The sequence below is a fragment of the Quercus robur genome, chromosome 4 (genome assembly GCF_932294415.1).
Source record: "Quercus robur chromosome 4, dhQueRobu3.1, whole genome shotgun sequence".
NCBI lineage: Eukaryota > Viridiplantae > Streptophyta > Magnoliopsida > Fagales > Fagaceae > Quercus > Quercus robur.
In genome coordinates, this window is record NC_065537.1 from 74,565,160 (window position 1) to 74,585,585 (window position 20,426).

The 20,426-nt window shown below is 34.6% G+C and overlaps 1 protein-coding gene across 10 annotated transcripts in view; it reads left to right on the forward strand.

Moving 5' to 3' along the window:
* Positions 1–20,426, forward strand: part of LOC126723728 (F-box protein At5g49610-like) — a 60,728-nt gene that overhangs the window by 29,580 nt on the left and 10,722 nt on the right. For 2 of the 10 annotated variants that reach the window (XM_050427508.1, XM_050427507.1), the window contains exon 2: positions 518–1,195. The exons of 3 other annotated variants lie outside the window; for them this stretch is intronic. In XM_050427508.1, coding sequence (XP_050283465.1) covers positions 552–1,195 — 644 coding nt within the window. In that variant the 5' untranslated portion in view covers positions 518–551. 5 more of the 10 variants (XM_050427517.1, XM_050427516.1, XM_050427515.1 and 2 more) reach the window with 5 other exon arrangements.

The following is a 20,426-nucleotide window of genomic DNA, read 5'->3' on the forward strand; positions in this document are numbered from 1 at the left end:
TTCAATTGTTATTATTGTAGTTTTCTTGGTTTTTGTGTCAAGTGTTAACGCATCATTCATTTTGGCACAAAAATTAAAAATTTTAAATGGGACATGTGGGTCAAAATGCTTGTGTGGGAAAATGCTTCAAACTATGCATCCTTCATACTTTGTAGAAAACAGAGAAGCATTATGGGGAAATGCTTGTATACAATAATAAATTATTCCAGTGAAATATTTCTATGAAATGTGTTTTACTTTTATTTTATGTGACCCATACCATATAATGGAATCTAGAGAATAAATAAAACACTTCATATGTCTTCCATTCTGCTTCTTCAATTGGAGTCAAATCTCAATATAGGACAAAAGCAAACCATATTTACAGGTCTTGAAAACTGTATTAATTGGGACATTAGTTTGGACCTCTGTAATTTTGTAACAATTTAGTGTCACTGCAGATTTTTGAAGTGATTCTCTCTGTTATGACTTGGGTTTATACTTTATAGTAATACTTTCTTGTTTGTGTCATTTGCAGCTTGTTATGACCTGGGATTTTGTTCATAAGAAAAATGGAAGTCATTTTTTCAAATGAAGATTTAGCGAAGGAAATTTTAAGTCGCTTGTCAGCTAAGAACCTTTTAAGGTGCAAGTGTGTCTCCAAGAGATGGACGAGCCTTATATCTGATCCATCCTTTGTGCGTATTCACCATCAGAGGTCAAGATGCATCTCGGGACTCCTTGTTCAAGAGTTTGAGGAGTATGGGGGGAATTTTTGTGGAGATGATTATTTCCTTTACGCTAGGGTTAATGGTGAATTGGGCATATTTAAATTGATGGATGAAAGTTTCCCTCAACCGACTTCTGTCATTATGGCTTCATGTGATGGACTCATCTGTTATAGAAGTCGTCGAACTAGGGATGTAGAGGTGCTGGACATAGTTGTTTGGAACCCAATGACCCAGGAACGGTTAACCTTGAGACCCACTGACTGTCACCTTGGTAGCATCTTTGGATTGGCTTTCTACCCATTTGGTTCTTCAGCAAAGATGATCCCTTGCTTTAAAGTGGTCAGCATTCAGCATCCAAAACATGACCAAAATTCCTATTCCTTTGTGATCTACTCATCAGAGACAGGGAAATGGAAAACTTCCTTTGAAGTGTGCTATTGCAAGGATGAGCTTTATGAGAACAAACATATTTATGTTAATGGAAGGTTTTACTGGTTGACAAGCAATCAGAACATTATCACTTTTGAGGTGGATAAGGAGTTATCTGGAGTCATTACAGTACCAGGTCCTAAGTGGTTGGATAGAGATGTAAGACTGGCTTGCCTTGGGGATTCAGATGGGTATCTTCATTATGTGTGTGTAGATATGTCTGAACTTAGGGTCTGGATGTTAACAGATCCTTGCAAGTCCATTTGGGTTCTTAAGCACCATATAAATATAGATCAATTTGGTGAAGAATCAAGGGATCGGTATCTCCATCGTGTACGAAACTCTCCTGAAATGATTGGCAATTATTTTGTAGTGGACGCTCAAACTTTCCATGATGAAGTTGTGTATTTGTCTATACGAGGTAGGTTATGTTCGTATGACTTCAAAACTGGAAGGCTGAGAACCTTCTTTTATGGTTCTTACCTGAGGCATCAAACTAAAGTTCAGGCGACTGTGCTCCCATATTCACCGACCTTGGTAACAATTGGCATTCCCTCGTTGAAACAGAATTCTGGTAGTTATTCTATTTCTTTTGATTCAACATCTTTTAATTACGAAGGAAGACCTAGAAAAAAATTGAAAACAAGGAAGACCTAGAGAAAAATTGAAAGAACCCTTAAGGTCACCACATTTCTGCTCATTGAAATGGAAGTAATCAGTGCATTTATGTAAATTAGTAAGCATGGACCGGTCAATTTCATTGGCGTAAGTTTTTCTTTGACATGGCCCCATGGAGGATGCTGTTTGCCTGTGACACTAATTTCTACTTATTTATTTATTTCTTCTTGTATTGGTTGCTAAGATTATATGGGATTCGTTGAACTTTTGGTTTTCTAGTAATTATGATTCTTAATTTTCAACCAATTGATAGAGCATGAGCATATTGCTTTGCCTGTTTGTTGCAGATCAATTGTAACAAATTTTTTATATCTTTACTGTTTTCATTTTCCTAGTTATATGAGATTATGTGTTGTTTTCTTTTTCTAGTTGAATTAGGATTTTACGATATTGCCCTTTTTCTTGTTGAACAAGGATCCTGTGTTGTTTTTCTTTTCCTAGTTGAAGTAGAAGTTCTATATTTCTTTTGTTAAAGGAGTAGGAGAAAATCTCTACATTCTCTTTTTGGGAGTGATGGACCTGATGGATTCAGGTTCTTTTTTTATATTTAAATTTCGTGGTTAGTTGTGCAACAAAATGTGTGCTAGGCCGTGACTTCCTTATTCCAATCTGATGGGTTTCTTGGAGTAGAAAATTCCACTACCCGGTGTTGAGAGAACCTGTCAAGAGTTGATGATTACCGACATATATGATGTTGAAATGTGCAATATAAGTGTATTTCCAAAATTTTGCTAATAGACTCCATGGCTGCTAGAATGAAATTATTAACTGTTTGACTCTTTTTATTTATTTTTTATAATCATATTAACTCTGACTTTGTCAAGGGGATGAGTATCTCTGAAAAAATCCTGCTTGCTCATGAGTTGGTGAGGGGTTATCGCTGAAAATTTAGGGGCAGTAAAATTGATCCAAAAGTTAAACCGCTTTATAAGTGATTGCATATTCTCAAAACCTTAACGTTTCACCATAGTCAATCACCAATTACGAATTCCTTAAACGAGAGTTCACGAGGATCCTATGATGAATGAGAACACCATAGCCAATCACCAATTACGAATTCCTTAAACGAGAGCTCACAAGGATCCTATGATGAATGAGAAACAAAGCCTCTTGAGCCGGCAAGAACGCCGTCATTCTTCCGTATTGCTGTACATTGTTTTCCAATTTTCTTCGTGCTTCAGAGCTAGGGTTTCTAGAATCTTGGTTTCTTCTGTTCTTTGTGTTCTTCAATTTTTTTTTTCCTCAGTGTTTGTTTCTTGGTAATTTATAAGTTTTTAGCGTTTGTAATTATGTATATGAATGAATGTTAAATGGGTGGATTGTGTGGGTTGGGTGGGATGGGTTTGTGAGGTATTTTTTCTTTTGATAAGTAAGGTGTATCATAAGCCCAAAATATTTTATGACTATAATTGGATGATTCTTTTTAAGTGTGGAAAAGGTATTAGACAAGGGGCTCTTTTTCCTCTATCTTTTTGTCTAAATGGAGGCTTTTATTAAAATAACGAGATCAAGATTCAGTGAATCTCAGAACTTTAACTTCCATCCCAATGTGCAGGGCAGAGAATTACTTATTTAACCTTTATAGATGATCTTTTACTATTTGTAGTTGCTGATCTTCCTTTAAAACAACTGATAAGGGATACCCTGAAGGAGTTCAATGGTCTCTCTGGTATTTTGTGTTGCTGTAACTCCTGATCTCCAGCAACAAATCCTTTCTGTTCTGCAATTCAAAGCAGGAAACCTCCCAATCATATTTTTGAAATGCACTAGAAAGCTTAGCTCAAAGCATTGCAATCCTCTAACCGAGAAGATCACTGCTAGACTTAATTCTTGGATTGCAATCCTCTTTCTTAGGCAAAGTCTTAGTTCACTCGATGCTGCATAGCCTCCAGATGTACTGGTCATGAATACTCATGCAGTGCTCCCTAAGTGGGATCAAATATGCACTCAAAATGGAAGGTTTGGGGCTTAATAGGGTGGAATATTGGAATATGGCTGTACTTATAAGCCACATATTGAATATGTCCACTCAAGCTGGTTTCTTGTGGGTAGCATAGGTCCATGAGGTATTTTTGAAGGGCAACTGGGTAAATATCTCTAGATAGTGAAGGTCCCCAAGAGTGTACATAGGGGTGGTGGAAATTATTGAAACTTAGGGAAGTGGCTAAACTTAGGGAAATTATTGCTATAATGTTTTGGGATGAAAGAGACTTATCAAAAAAAAAAAAGTTTTGGGATGAAAGAGGTTTTTCATATATTTTATTTTGGGTGTGACTAGATAGGTGGCATCTTCAATGTTTTTTTTTTTTTTTTTTTTTTTTTTTTTTTTTTTTTTAATTTATTTTACCTAGGTATTTTTTATCAAATTTTCTAGACATAGAATAGTCTATGATGTAGTAAATGCCGTTGAAGCTAAGTTATTTTAGTTAGTGTTTTGAAGAATAAGGATCAAATCTGGAAGCCAACAAGATCTGAAAAACTGTTTAGAATCCAGGGCAAGCTGAATCTACTGAAGGTAAAGGAAAAGTACAACGCAATCTGGTCAGCTCCTTCTTCTGGAAAAATTCAACGCAAGAAAGAATAGTTGTCTTGGTGTAAGCTAATATGATGTTCAATGCAATTCGTAAGTATAGTTTCATTGGTTGGCTTTCCTTGGAGGACATATGATCAACAAGAGCAAGGTAGCTGCATCGGGCTTAACAGGGGACTGTGCTTGTCTTTTCTGTAGGAGGGGTTATAGAGAGGAGTCACTTGTTTTTTAAGTGCTCTTTACAAAGATGATTTAGAAGCATGTCATGGGGCTTGCTTGGTGAATTATTTCCCTTCTGAATAGGATGGTATGGCCTGCTTGGTTTTCTTGCCTCCCTTTGCAAAGTGGTATTGTGGGCTTCAGTTTATCATTTGTGGCTCCCAAAAAACTACTGAATTTATGGAGGAGAAATAAAAATAAAAGGGGCAAATTGTTAAGAACACTAAAAGAGTTGTCAAAGTCAAACTGGATGTCTAGATGTGCTTGAGATAGTTGTTTGACTTTGAATCCCAATGACCTGAAAATAGATAACCCTAAGACACTGTCTGTCATGTTGGTGACATTTTTGGATTGGCTTTCTGCCCATTTGGTTCTCCATCTAAGATTATCCCTTGTTATAGTCCATAATATGACGAATTCCTACTCCTTTGTGATCTACTCATTGGAGACAGGAAAATGGAGAACCTTGGGGATTCTGGTGGGGTGATTTCAAAATGAAGAATGAAGGTTTAAGAATAGCTTGCCTTGGGGACTTTGGTGGGGTGATTTCAATATGTACATGCAGATCTGTCTGACCTTAGGGTCTGGATATTAACAGATCCTTGTAAGTTTGACAAAAACTTTTTCAAGGGGATGAGCATCTCTGAAAACATCCTGCTTGCTCATGAGTTGGTGAGGGGTTATCACTGAAAATTTAGGGGTGGTAAAATTGATCCAAAAGTGCAATTGCTTTATAACTGATTGCGAATTCTCAAAACCCTAATGTTTCACCAAAGCCAATCACCAGTTACAAATTCCTTAAGTGAGAGCTCTCAAGGATCCTATAATGAATGAGAAACAAAGCCTCTTGAGCCGGCAAGAATGTCGGCATTCTTCCATATTGCTACACATTGTTTTCCAATTTCATAGTGCTTCAGAGCTAGGGTTTTTGGAATCTTAGTTTCATCTGTTCTTTGTGTTCTTCAAAAAAAAAAAATTTCCTCAGTGTTTGTTTCTTGGTAATTTATAAGTTTTTAGCATTTGTAATTATTTATATGAATGAATGTTAAATGGGAGGGTTGCATGGGTTGGGTGGGATGGGTTTGTGATGTATTTTTTCTTTTGATATATAAGGTTTATTTTTTCTTCTTCTTCTTTTTTTTTTTTTTCTTATACTGGTCAAGACTAACATCAAGAATGCTCATGCAGTGCTCCCTCGGTGGGATCAAATATGCACTCAAAATGGAAGGTTTGGGGCCTAAAAGGATGGAAAATTGGAATATGGCTGTACTTATAAACCACATACTGAATATGTCCACTCAAGCTGGTTTCTTGTGGGTAGCATAGGTCCATGAGGTGTTGTTGAAGGGCAACTTGGTAAATAGGACATATGACCAACAAGAGCAAGGTATGTGCAACGGGGCTTAACAGGGGACTGCGCTTGTCTTTTCTGTAGGAGGAGTTATAGAGAGGAGTCACTTGTTCTTTGAGAATAGATAACCCTAAGACAATGTCTGTCATGTTAGTAACATCTTTGGATTGGCTTTCTACCCATTTGGTTCTCCGTCTAAGATTATCCCTTGTTATAGTCCAAAATATGACGAATTCCTACTCCTTTATGATCTATTCATTGGAGACAGGAAAATGGAGAACCTTGGGGATTCTGGTGGGGGTGATTTCAATATGAAGAATGAAGGTTTAAGAAAGGCTTGCCTAGGGGATTTTGGTGGGGTGATTTCAATATGTACATGCAGATCTGTTTGACCTTAGGGTTTGGATATTAACAGATCCTTGTAATCCCACTTAGGTTCTCCAACACCAGTTGAATATAGATCAATGTCATGAAGAGCATCCATCTATGGATTAGATTCTCCATTTTGGGCAGTTTTCCTAGGACTATTTAGAGCCGGATCATTTAGCACTGAATACTCTCTTAACTTTCCATGATGAAGTTAGGTAAAAAGTTAGTCAAGCTCGTGTGACATGGAGTGGTTAACTAGATTTGATCTTGCCTTCATGGAGTGGTATATCATATCACTGGTGTTTTTTTTGCCACTTAGCATGATTTTTATAATGTTTTCATTTTGTAGCATTAGGACCAAACATATTATTTTAAGTAGCATATGTGGTCTCGAAGAGTTCAATGAAGGAACTTTAGTCTCAAAGACTCAAGTTCTAAGTGGTGGCAAAGCTAATGCAGAGTAAAAACAATTCAAGTGGAACTGGAGTCTGAAAAAAACTCAAAAATCCTTCTAGCATTGATCAGAGCTCTTCTCATTGATCAGAGCTCTTCTCTCTTCTCCAAATATGTTTCTCCCTTTCTCTTCTCTAATTCGATCTCACTACCTAGGTTCTACTTCTGCTACATAACTATTATGTTTGGTTTTCCTACCACATAAAAAATATGTTAGGGAAATCATGCTAAATGGCAAAAAAAAACCTCTCAAAGATCACACACCAAATCTCATCGCATATAGGGCATCTTCCTTATCTATTTGGTCCTAAACCTTTTCACGTTTACCATTTTTTGGTTGAGCATAAGGACTTCTTATGTAAAGGATTTATACTAAGTTGAAGGTTGTGAAAAGGATTTTAGGTATGAATAAATAGTTTTTTGGTTGGATTTAACTTTTTATCAAAAGGTCGTAAGAGTAGGATTAAATCTTGAGTTAGTTCAAAAGAGCATGCTTCAAAGACCTGGTGACCCTACCCTTGCTTCTAAAGAAAAGAGTGTCTTCACTTAACGCAAAACTCTTTTGCTGGTTGAAAAATGTTTTCTCAAGCAGAAAGCTAGGGTTTAGTGGGTATATCTAGGTGATCAAAATACCTCAAACTTTCATAAGATGGTAACCATAAAAAACTCAAAAAAGTACCATTAAATGTAGGCGCAAAAAGTAGTAAAGCCTTTAGTGTTGAACTTACTCTTTATTGTCAACTCAATTTCCAATTCAAACAAACCAAATTATGAACAAAACCGAATGATAGCAACCATAGCAAAAACCATGGTTGTCAAAATCACGATTTGGATCCTACAATCTTACGATTTTACGATTTAACAATCCCACTTGCCCAAAACAATCCGAATCTTTCAAGGATCTTTGCGATCATTCAAGATCGGTAGGATTTTAAAATTCTGACGATCCCAAGTGACCTTGGTTTCTTGTAATCTTCTTTAACTTAACAAAATGTTCAGTTGAACCTAAATGAAAAATAAAATCCTAATAGACCAAGTTTTTCCACTCTAATGTAGAGAGAGTGTCAGTTGGATCCAAATAAAAAATATCCCAATAGAGTGTCACATTTTGAAGTTTTTGGCCTCTTTAAATGATGCTTACAAATCGATGTAGTTATGTATGGTAATTATATTAATGAATGTATATTTATGTGATTGTTTAACATACCAATGTGTATTTTTTTTTGTTTTTTTCTCAAATAATGTAAGATCTTACGATCCACAATCCGATCTTATGATCTACGATCCCACTTACCTCTCACAATCCTACGTAGGATCCCGATTTTGACAACCTTGACAAAAACAAATGAATCCAATCAAGAGGCCTAAGAAGACAATTTTGAACTCTTAGCAGCAATCACTAGGTCATTTGCATTTCTATTGAATTCAAAGAGGAATTATAATGTAAAAGCCCAATTCACCTTGTATCTATCAAATCTTGAAGAAGTCCACCGTACCTGAGGAAATTGCACAACTACGATTTAAAATTTAAAATCCATGTCCCGAAATTGGAATATAGCAAATAAATAATCAGCTTAAAAAAAAAGTTCTATTATTTATAACCGTTATTTTAGTCCCAAATTTTACATTTACTTGCCTATATAAAATTTGTGAAAAAAATTGCCAATATAATTGTTTATATTTTTTTTTTTTAGAAGCTAAACTCGGAGATGAAGATGAGAGAAAGGAATTTTCTGATTTTTTTTTTTTTTTGGAGAGAAAAGATAGCTTGCTGAATATGAAAAGTAACATAACAATTGGATGAAACAAAACAAAAGAAATTAAAAAGCAAGCTTTTTAATTTTAATCTAAATCAGGCTCTTGTTTTGCACCTTTTTGGATTCTCAATACCAAAATTACCCTAAATTCTTTTGCTTAATGACCAAAATATTAGACAAGAAAACATCCGTACTTGCATATTTGCTTAATGACCAAATTACCCTAAATTTCTCATCCTTGCACATAGGCTACTCTTCTACTTGGTTTTTTTTTTTTTTTTTTTTTTTTTTTTTTTTTTTTTTTTTACAAGATAGAAATTCTACTCTAACATAATCTAAATATATATGAATGTGAAACTCCATTTTGGAGACTTGAACTTTGGCCCTTACCCTCCCCCCTTCACCCCATAATAACTTCTAATTTGTAAAATAACCATCATGCCAAGAGTGTATGGTGATCTCCTATTTGGTTTTTATTCTTTTATTATCTTGTTTTATGTCAAATCTGTTAATAACATGGTGGAGTTGCCTTTCCGAGCTAGGAAAGTCAATCGATGATATAAAAGAGATTGCAAGTGGTTAAAATTTGTTTAATAAAATTATATCCCCCCTTAACAATGCCATCAATTCTTTTATGTGGCGTTTGGTACAAGGTCATGTTTTAAAATTTCCAGGAATGTTTAAAGATTCTCATTTTTTTTTTACAACATTTTTACAAACTATTGTAGTAGCAAAATATTATTGATTCACACACTTTCATCACTTTTTACTTACCAATAACCACTCACTACATTAGCAATTTGTAAAAAGTTTTTTGTTGTGACATTTTCTACCTTTTAAAGGCCATAAAAATTAATAGATTAAATCTAAAACAAAATAAACAAGCCTAAAAAAATTAACCCAACAACAAAAATTACCAATGATAAAACTAACAAAAATTAAGCCAATCAACCTATTTTACCCAAAACAAACAACTTGGCCCTTCAAATTTTTTGAATAAAAATCTATAGTGGTTAAGTAGTAAAGTCAAAGGCTGGAGCTGCCGCACACAGTGAGCAGCAAAGCTGCTCCCCTAACTCCAAGTCCTGGCTTCTAAAGAATTAGCAATCCACCATCACCATAACCAACAACTCTAGTGGCCACAATACGGCAGCCCAATGACTTTCAAAGTTATTCTTTTTGTGTTTGTTTCTTATGTTTTTAGGTAAACTCAATGTTTTAAAAACCAAACCGGACCATCCAGTTTGACTGGTTCAACCGGGAGTAGGATACAAGTCCAATTTGGCAAAAACCTTTAAAATCCGGGAACTGTAGGCAAATCCAGTTTTTAAAACCATAGGTAAACCAATATTAACCATTAGTTTAACCACAATTAAATGTGCTGAGTTGAATTAATAAATTTTAATTGAGGTGGCACATTTTGGACCTTTCCTGCTTTCCTTACATAAGTGTGAAAATCTAAGAAATAGAAAGAAAGATCAGTGCTAGCCTAAGGTACTACTGCACAAAACAACAAGACCACTGCTCTCAGTATTGATCTCTTTTAAATTTTTTTCAAAGAACTTGATTTTACAAATATCGAGTTGTATTTTAAAAAAGAAATTATACCAAACTCAATATTTCTAAAAATGAGTTCTATGTGGCCTTTTTTAATCGGAAAAGTTGCATTAGAGACATCCACCATGGCACAAAGCACATGGAACTTGATTTTAATGATATCGAGTTCAGAAGAACTCGATTTTGTCAAAATTGAGTTTCAAAACAGGAATATTTTGCTAAATAGTTTGAAAAAAGTGACAATTTGCTACATATTTTTCAAAATAGTGGTGTGTTTGGAGGATATGATTTGGGCATTTGGATTTAAATTTGAATGATTAAAATCCAAATGACTTGTTTGGAAAGTTTAAAAAAGATTAAAATTTTGGATTTGACAAATCCACTAAGAATTTTGAACCTTTAAAATGCTTTAATTTGAAATAACTCCTCAAATCAATGCCTGATTTCAAACTCAAATCCAAGTTCTCAAATGTAGCCTAGGGTTATTTAACCTTTTTGGCCTATGTATGACTTAAAAAATATGACTTTTACGTTAGGTATAATTTTTTTTTTTTGGGGGGTAGAAAATACACTAGGTATAAGAGCATCTTCAGCTGAATTAGCAAATTTTTGTACTGTTTGGAGAATGAACAGTGACTTTTACCTTTAGCTACCCACTTTTTCAAATACACTTTCCAACAGACTCTCTATCTTATTTAAATATTATTTCTTCATTCATTATTTATTCTTTTTTTAACAACTACATATCTTTCAACATTTTTTTATTCAATATCTAATTATTATAATAGAAAAAAAGGATTTGAAGAATGAACAATCAGACTTAATGAGCTACTGTTCATAAGCAAAAAACAAAACCGGTTTTAGAGAGGTTGTTGGAGCACAATTTTCCTCTTTTTTCCAGTTTCACTCTCTATATTTTAGCTATGCATGCTCTGTTGGAGATGCTATAATAAGAAAGGAAGACGATTGATAATGGTAAAGAAAAGTCTCACCGACAATGAGAAAACGCTCCTTGCAAGAGGAGAGAAAAAAAACCCACTAGGTATAATTTGAAACCATATATATTTGTAATTGTAATTTTTTTAATGGTACCTAAATATTTTGCACAAGACTAAACTAATGGCTGGGATAAAAAGTTGAAGATTCACTTTTTAATCTCAGCTCTTGGAATAAACAAATATATATATATATATATATATTTTTTTTTTTTTTTTTAACTCCTTTCAAGTTCTCAACTCACTAGTCACAAGTACTATATCGTAATAATGACACGAATGAACTCACCACAAAACACTTATAACTTACCACCGAATCTAGAAACCATCGAAGTCTAAAAAAAAAAAAAAAAACGCTTTTCACCAAGTACATATCGCCGAATCAAAAAACCAGTTTGGTCGGCGTACGATGATGTTTTATTTTCCACACTCTCCGGGAAAACATAGACTATGATCGGCCTCTCTGCTATTTAAAAAGGTAAAAAGAACTCTCTGTTTCATCTGATTTTTATTATCAGAACTATCATCTCTCTCTCTCTGTAAATGATACTTTGATGTGATGCAAAAACCATACAGGTAGTAAAGATAGCTTCTTTTGTATTGTTTGAATTTATATTGATTAATCTTCATGCTCTGTTTGGTTGCTGAGACACAGAAATTTGGTATTTAATTGAGAGAAATCAATTTTACTGTAACAAGAGGAGGACTATGTTATGATTGTCACTATTTTATGGAACCCCTTTTCATCTTATTTGTTTTTTCAAAACTTTTGAGACGTTTAGGCCTCTGAATTTCATGCTTTGTGTTTTTTAAGACAACTATATATTGGAGAATTTAATGCTGTGGCTGTGCAAAGGCCTAGGTAACTGAGTTTAGAAAGGAATTTGAGGGACTAAAAAAGGCTAGAAACTGAGAGCATTAGGGTGGGAAGATCAGCTGTCTATGTATGTGATGTCAGTGTAGAATTTGAGATAGGGGATGGGGTTGTAGTTATAAGAGAGAAGGCACATATTTCTTTTAATACATTTTTTTTAAATAAAAAGATAAGCTTTAAAATATTTTTGCAGGTGCTTATAAGAAAAAAAAAATTAGATTCTATCATACAACAACAGACAATAAACAAAGTAGTAGAGATAGCTTCTTCTTCTTCCTTTTTTTTTTTTTTTTTTTTTTTTTGAATTTATATAGATTAATCTTCTTGCTCTGTTTGGTTGCTGAGAGAGAAGTTTGGAATTTAAAATGAGAGAAATCAACTTTAAGAGAGGACTACGTTAACGTTGGTTTTTTTTTTTTTTTTCTTGCATTTTAAAAATCTTTTGAGAAGTTAGGACTCAGAATTTTCATGATTTTGGTTTTCAAAACAACTTTATTGAGTTTTTTGAGGATTGGGAGAAATTTGATTATGGTTCTTTTTCTTTTTCAACTGCACACTATTCACAAATTGTACAGAAATTCGATTCCCAGCTCTTCTTAGCTCTTTTGAACAAAAGTCAAAGCTTTTTATTTTCCTATTGAAGCGTTCATGTAACACACCCAACCACTTTTGAGTTTTATAAAAAACCTCATAACCCTTTTCTGTAACTGTTCTAAATCCACCACTGGCAGGCATAGACAAAAATTCCAAATTTTCCTACATCAGTTATAACTATATGAATAACTGAGTGTGAAAATCTGGTAGGAGGATATGGTCTAGTTTGGATAGCTGCCTATATGGTGAGTAATTTCTACTTGTTTGATGTGGCTGTTTGGACTTAGAGAGAAAGGAACTCACGTTTATTTGAGGATAAAGAATGTTTGATGGATCAACTTAAGTCACAGCTGGTTGGCTCTTTATCTGATATACTTTCAAGCTTTCTTTGTTAATCTTTCTTTCCTTTTCTTGTTTTTAGGGTTCTGTAGTACCCTACCTGTATACTTGGACCTGTTTTTTTTCCTCTCTCTCCTCTTCAATAAAATTTTTATTTACTGATAAAAAAAACATCAGATACAAAAGATGGGAGAGACTCAGGAACCAAAATACCAGAAAAATTTTAGTTCAAACAAAACCTGGCATCCTTGCACTCCTTACGCTTCTAATATAGTTAATATTCTGATCTAGTTCTGAACCTACCAATTTTCTTGTGTTGTGCCTTTCCCTTCCTCCAAGCAGCATCGATATTGATCTTAATCCCGCCCCGGGTGACAACACCCTTCTTCCTTATCCCTTATTATACTATACTTATCATTTGCGTTCTTCGGGCAAAACTTGCCATAGCAGCCTTAATTTTCCTATGGAATTCTAGAGGGTCCAACTTTACTTTTTTACGTAGCTTCAAGCTATGCATCCTCCATACTTTGTAGAAAACAGAGAAGTATTATGGGAAAATGCTTGTATACAATGATAAATTATCCAAGTGAAATGTGTTTTATGTGACCCCTAACATATAGTGGAGTCTAGAGAATAAATAAAACACTCCATATGTCGTCCACTCTGCTTCTTCAATTGGAGTCAAATGTCAATATAGGATAAAAGTGAACTGTAATTACAGGTCTTGAAAACTGTATTAACTGGGACATTAGTTTGGACCGCTGTTATTTTGTAACAATTTGGTGTCATTGCAGATTTTTGAAATGATTATCTTTGTTATGACTTGGGTTTATACTTTATAGTAATACTTTCTTGTTTGTATCATTTGCAGCCTGTTATAACTTGGGTTTTTGCTCATAAGAAAATGGAAGTCATTTTTTCAAATGAGGATTTAGCAATGGAAATTTTAAGTCGTTTGTCACCTAAGAACCTTTTAAGGTGCAAGGGTGTCTCCAAGAGGTGGACGAGCCTTATATCTGATCCATCCTTTGTGCGTATTCACCATCAGAGGTCAAGATGCATTTCGGGACTCCTTGTTCAAGAGTTTAAGGAGTATGGGGGTAATTTTTTTGGAGATGATTATTTCCTTTACGCTAGTGTTAATGGTGAATTGGGCATATTTAAATTGATGGATGAAAGTTTCCCTCAACCGACTTCTGTCATTATGGCTTCATGTGATGGACTCATCTGTTATAGAAGTCGTCAAACTAGGGATGTAGAGGTGCTGGACATAGTTGTTTGGAACCCAATGACCCAGGAACGGTTAACCTTGAGACCCACTGACTGTTATGTTGGTAGCATCTTTGGATTGGCTTTCTACCCATTTGGTTCTTCAGCAAAGATGATCCCTTGCTTTAAAGTGGTCAGCATTCAGCGTCCAAAACATGACCAAAATTCCTACTCCTTTGTGATCTACTCATCGGAGACAGGCAAATGGAAAACTTCCCTTGAAGTGTGCTATTGCAAGGATGAGCTTCACAAGAACAAACATATTTATGTTAATGGAAGGTTTTACTGGTTGACGAGCAATCAGAACATTATCACTTTTGAGGTGGATGAGGAGTTATCTGGAGTCATTACAGTACCAGGTTCTAAGTGGTTGGATGGAGGTGCAAGACTGGCTTGCCTTGGGGATTCAGATGGGTATCTTCATTATGTGTGTATAGATATGTCTGAACTTAGGGTCTGGATGTTAACAGATCCTTGCAAGCCCATTTGGGTTCTTAAGCACCATTTAAATATAGATCAATTTGGTGAAGAATCAAGGGATCATTATATCCATCGTGTACGGCACTCTCTTGAAATGATTGGGGATTCTTTTGTAGTGGACGCTCAAACTTTCCATGATGAAGTTGTGTATTTGTCTATATGAGGTAGGTTATGTTCGTACGATTTCAAAACTAGAAGGCTAAGATTCTTCTTTAATGGCTTGTACCTGAGACATATGACTGAAGTTCAGGCCACTGTGCTCCCATATACACCAACCTTGGCAACAATTGGCATTCCCTGGTTGAAACAGAATTCTGGTAGTGCTTCAACATCTTTTAATTACCAAGGAAGACCTAGAAAAAAATTGAAAACAAGGAAGACCTAGAGAAAAATTGGAAGAAACCTTTAAGATCACCACATTTTTAAACTGCTGCTCATTGAAATGGAAGTAGTCAGTGCATTTATATAAATTAAGCAAGCATGGACCGGTCAATTTCATTGGCCTAAGTTTTTTTTTTCTTGACATGGCCCCATGGGGGATGCTGTTTGCCTGCGGTACTAATTTCTACTTATTTATTTCTTCTTGTATTGGTTGCTAAGATTATATGGGATTTGTTGAACTTTTGGTTTCCATGTAATTTTGACCATTGACTTCTAATTTTTAACCAATTGATAGAGCATGAGCATATTGCTTTGCATGTTTGTTGCAGATCAATTGTAAGAAATTTTTTGCATCTTTACTGTTTTCATTTTCCTAGTTAAAATGAGATTGCGGGTTTTTTTTTTTTAGTTGAATTTGGATTTTACAATGTTTCCCTTTTTCTAGTTGAATTAGTATTCTGTGTTTTTTTTCTTTTCCTAGTTGAAGTAGAATTTCGTTATTTGTTTTCTTAAAGGAGTAGGAGTAAATATCTACATTCTCTTTTGGGAGTGATGGACCTGATGGATTCAGGTTCTTTTTTTAAAAAAAAAAAAAAATTCTGGTCAGTTGTGCAACAAAATGTGTGCTTGGCAGTGACTTCCTTATTCCAATCTAATGGATTTCTTGGAGAAGAAAATTCCACTATGATTAATTTGATCCCCAATGTTCAGAACCCGTCAAGAGTTGATGATTACAGACATATATTATGTTGTAATGTGCAATATAAGTGTATTTCCAAAATTCTTGCTAATAGACTCTATGGCTGTTAGAATGAAAAAATTGACTCTGACTCTTTTTTTTTAATCATATTAACTGACCTTGTCAAGGGGATGAGTATCTCTAAAAACATCCTGCTTGCTCATGAGTTGGTGAGGGGTTGTCGCTGCAAATTTAGGGGTGGAAAAATTGATCCGAAAGTGCAACTGCTTTGTAATTGATTGCAAATTCTCAAAAACCAAATGTTTCACCAAAGCCAATCAATGATATTAAATAGATTGTAATTGGTTAAAATTTGTCAAGCCAAGTGTCAATAGCATTCACTAAAAAAAACCAAGTACTAATCGGGCTTTAAAATGATTTGCTAATGTGGAAATCGGCAAGAGACTATGAGAGAACATGGGGCCGAAGAACGCAATTAAGATTTAAAAACATACCAAATATCAACAATTCAATTTGAATGGTTGATCCAAATAGATCATAAAATATTAAATTGACCCAAAAAAATTTTCTTCTTAATGTTTCGAATAAAAAGCCCAAACTTTGGCCTTAGCATTATCGCATACGATGAAGCTCTTTTTTTTGGGGAGGGGAGGGGGGAGATTTACATGTTTTCCTATAAAAACTAAGCATTGACTCATGGATAACCCAATTGCAATAAAATAAAGTAAATAATTACACTTTTTAACCTGAAATTTTATAGTTCACAATTACAAAATGTTGAGGTCTAAAAAATCACAACACCTAGGCCCAAAGAAATAACACAAGGGGCCATAGAAAGTGAACCTAAGAAAAGGTGGTAAGCCCAAAAGGCTTGAAGCCCAAAAGCCATAAAGGGACAAGCCTTAAAGCCTGTGAGAAAGGAAGGAAGAAAAAGAAAAAAGGCCCAGTCTATAAAAATCGGAAGATTGAAGAAAGACCAGTGTAAAGAGTTGAGTCGGGAACCCCAGAGGCTGCCAAAGGCTCGGGATCCCCGAGATGTGTAACACAGCTAAGATAGGATTAAGACAACTCAAAGGAAATGCCAAAAGAAACACAAGAAACGAAGAGCAGAAATGTCCTTCTCAGGCACCAGAGATGTAGCAAGAAAAGCAAAAAACTTAAAGTAACCGCTCATGATGCAAGGAAACGATACCTCGAGGAACCAGAATGAGGAGGCTATAAAAAAGGAAGTAGCAGCAAGGACCTTCGAACCAGCAGAGATGGATTCCGCTCACTTGGGAAAAATGACAAAGAGGAAGGACGCCAAAAGTTGAATCATAAGGGGTAAGAAGTTTTGAGGAACGTGAAATTAGGAACAAGCGCACTCTGGAATGGAAAGTTAGCCATGGGCTTTCAAAGAAATAGCACCAAAAGGAAGAAAATATGAGAAACAGGGAAAGGTTCAACCTTTTGGGTGATAGGCACAAAACGGGCTCTGGTACCCAGGGAGCAAAATAGGAGAATCAATAGTTCCCCGGAACCCTAGAATGACACTATAAAAGGGGGAGAAGGCAACCAACAAAAAGGAAGGAATTTTTGAGCGAGCAATAAAAATCTCGACAAGAAACCACTAAAAGAACTCTGTCAAATTCAAGGGAAAATAGTGAAATATCTCCCAGTATCTCAAAAACAGCCACTATAGCACATACTTTGATTCAAAAGGTTCAAATTTTACAAGTCTTAGAGGCCTAGATAGCCATCAAAGTCTGTAATTTTTGAGCTTATGTGAACCTCGTATCACGTCTTAGTGAGCGCATAATAACCATAATTAATAAAAACTAATGAAGTATTTCTTATTAATTTGAGGATCCCTAACAATTATTTTGTATATTTCCTTATTAATTTGCACTCTTTTGCTGTTTTCATTGTTATTCAATACAAATATTCTCGTTTTGCTAGTTGATGTGTGTTGTAGGAAACATGCCCTGTGCGTCACTTGGTTTTTAAACAGACCCTTTAGCTGCGGTGAACCAAGCCCAATCCACCAAACTACAACTATTTGGCCTAGGATCCTTGGGCCATTGTACTGAAAAAAAGGCACTCTCACACAAAATTACAAAAAGAGTGCAAAAAAAAGAAAAAAAAAATCTATTCACTCATATACCAAAAAAAAAAAAAAAACCTTTAAGGAGAATAGAAAGGAAAAAAAATGGGGGGGGGGGGGTGAAAAAAACAAAACAAATAGGATAAGAAAATGGCGTTATCTCTTGAATCTTTTTCATTGTATGATTTCAATCTCATTTGGTCCTTAGTTCCTTACTCCTCCCCCCCCCCCCCCCCCCAAAAAAAACATAAAAGCAGATATACAACAACTGCAATTGCCCCAGTAACAACAATTGCTCGCCTTTGGTTCTAGATTTGTCCCCTCCTTCTTAGGGTTTTTAATCTAATCATCTAGGGTTCAAATCCCTCTCATCCTAATCATCTTATTATAAAAAATAAAAAGTTATTGTAACCATTTTTTTTTAGATAGTTAGTAATTTAAAAAAAAAAAAAAAAAAAAAAAGTAAAATTGGCGAGTCTAGCTCACGAGTCTAAAGCTACCCTTTAGCTTCATACCCCAAGTGGTCACACGCATGCACACACATATATGGGTATATATATATATATATATACACACACATATATGGGTATATATATATATATATATATATATATATATATATATATTTTACTGAATAACAACTCAAAGAGTTTTATCAAAAAGGAGAAGAAAAAAAAAAAAAAAACTCAAAGAGGCTCAGGGTGAGAATAATATATTAATCTCTCTCTCTCTCTCTCTCTAAATAAAAGGCGAGATGTCTCTCTACTTAGGGCCCAATACAGGGCCAACGGATAGCAGAGATGGGCACGGGTCCAGATCAAGTACAAACTGAGTTGGCGAGTGGTGCCATTCTATCCATTATCCATACTATTGCACTTGAGGTTATACACTTACATTACAAAATATTTTGTTAAGTATTTGTTGCACACGTCTTTTAAAATTAAACCCACGTTTTTAGTTGTAAAAGTAAAACACTTGTGTGCGAGCACACACACGTATGTAATAAGTTTTAGCCAAATAATTTCTCCCTGTCTACAAGCTAGATATTGATTTTGTTTTTCATCTGTCTACTGGCAGCAATGAGAACACCTTGATAGAGTAGAGTATGTGCACTCACACATTTGTGTTATTACAATAACCAATTGTTTTAACGTTTATTCCAGACTAATTACATATGCAACTTTTCTTCCTCACAAGTATGCAAAATATTTTCCCAAGAAAAGAGGATTCGTGAGGCACAATCACCATGTACAAACAAGTTGACATACTCAGAAAATCTTATAGTTAAAATGTATTATTTGATTTCCTTTATAAGGAGAACCAAGATTCAAATCCTCCCTTGCTATTTGTTGTAACAGTACAATTGAATTTTTTTTTTTTTCAAAAAAAAAAAAAGATGAAATAAAGAAGATAATTTGTTGTCTTTAGTACACATTAGAATAATGATCATGTCCTAAGTATATATTCACTAATCAAAGAGTTATTATATTCAAAATCTATGTAATTTATTATTATTATTATTTAGTAGTTAATAGTTACATGCAATAAAAAAAGGTTATCGAAATAAATTGATAGTCTAATTTAAAATCTAAAAGTAAAAAAAAAAAAAATTAGAGAAATAAGTTTTAGAGAGAGGAAAAAAGATATTAACAATTTTCTTTTGACAGTCAACCCACTCCATTGAAATATGAATTATCTTACTTATTCAATGTTATTTTGGATCTTATTTGCATATTTTACCATGCTTGATACGTTAGTGAGCCCAAATCTTCCGTCTCATTTTTCTTGCTGTGCTTTATACTCCACTAATGAAAGTATGTCATATGTCCACCCATTTAATTAAATCCTACCATTAAGAGTTTTCTTATTTCAACTATTTAAAATAAAACCAAAAAAACCCGACACCTCCTCACTCCACCACCAACCTTCATAGCATTGGCAGCTGACGAAATCAATGTCGTTGGTCATGGCCAGTAGCCATTGCCAGTCACCAGACCCACATCATTGGTGGCACAACCACGCCACTTGCTCAAATCCAAATCCACCATAGCCAAAAGGCCTGAAACCCTTGCATGTTTCAAACCCAAGCCTAAATCATCAAATCAACCAAAGACAAAACAAAACAAATCAAAAGAGAAACTATGGTCGTTAAACAAGTGGAAAATCAAAAGAGAAACTAGGTGCTTAATCAAGTGGAGAGAGATGAAGAGAAGGGTGGTAGTGTGACGGTGTTTGGTGGGTTTGAGAGGGACGGTGAGTTATTAATTCTTCCAATAATAAATACATTTCAAGTTATTTAAATCTCATGCAACTTCATTCGAAAGCTGCTAATAATCTTTCAGGTTGTCATAGAATTCTTTAGTATCTTCATTGATAACTTCTTTTCATCATTGTATATTGGACTTGTCCCAACTACTTCTTCCAAATTATTTTGCATCTATATATATATATATATATATATATATATATTCTTCCATAAATTGACTATGCTCGAGGAACATCTCATGCACATCTCATTCTAGAATGCCACAAATATCAACATATTTCCTCATTGTAAATATCTTCCACGTGACAATTAGTAGTTTTATTAGATGTTATGTGGATTCCCCCACAACAAAACCAAAGATCATAAACAAGACAAATTCCACAAGTCATATA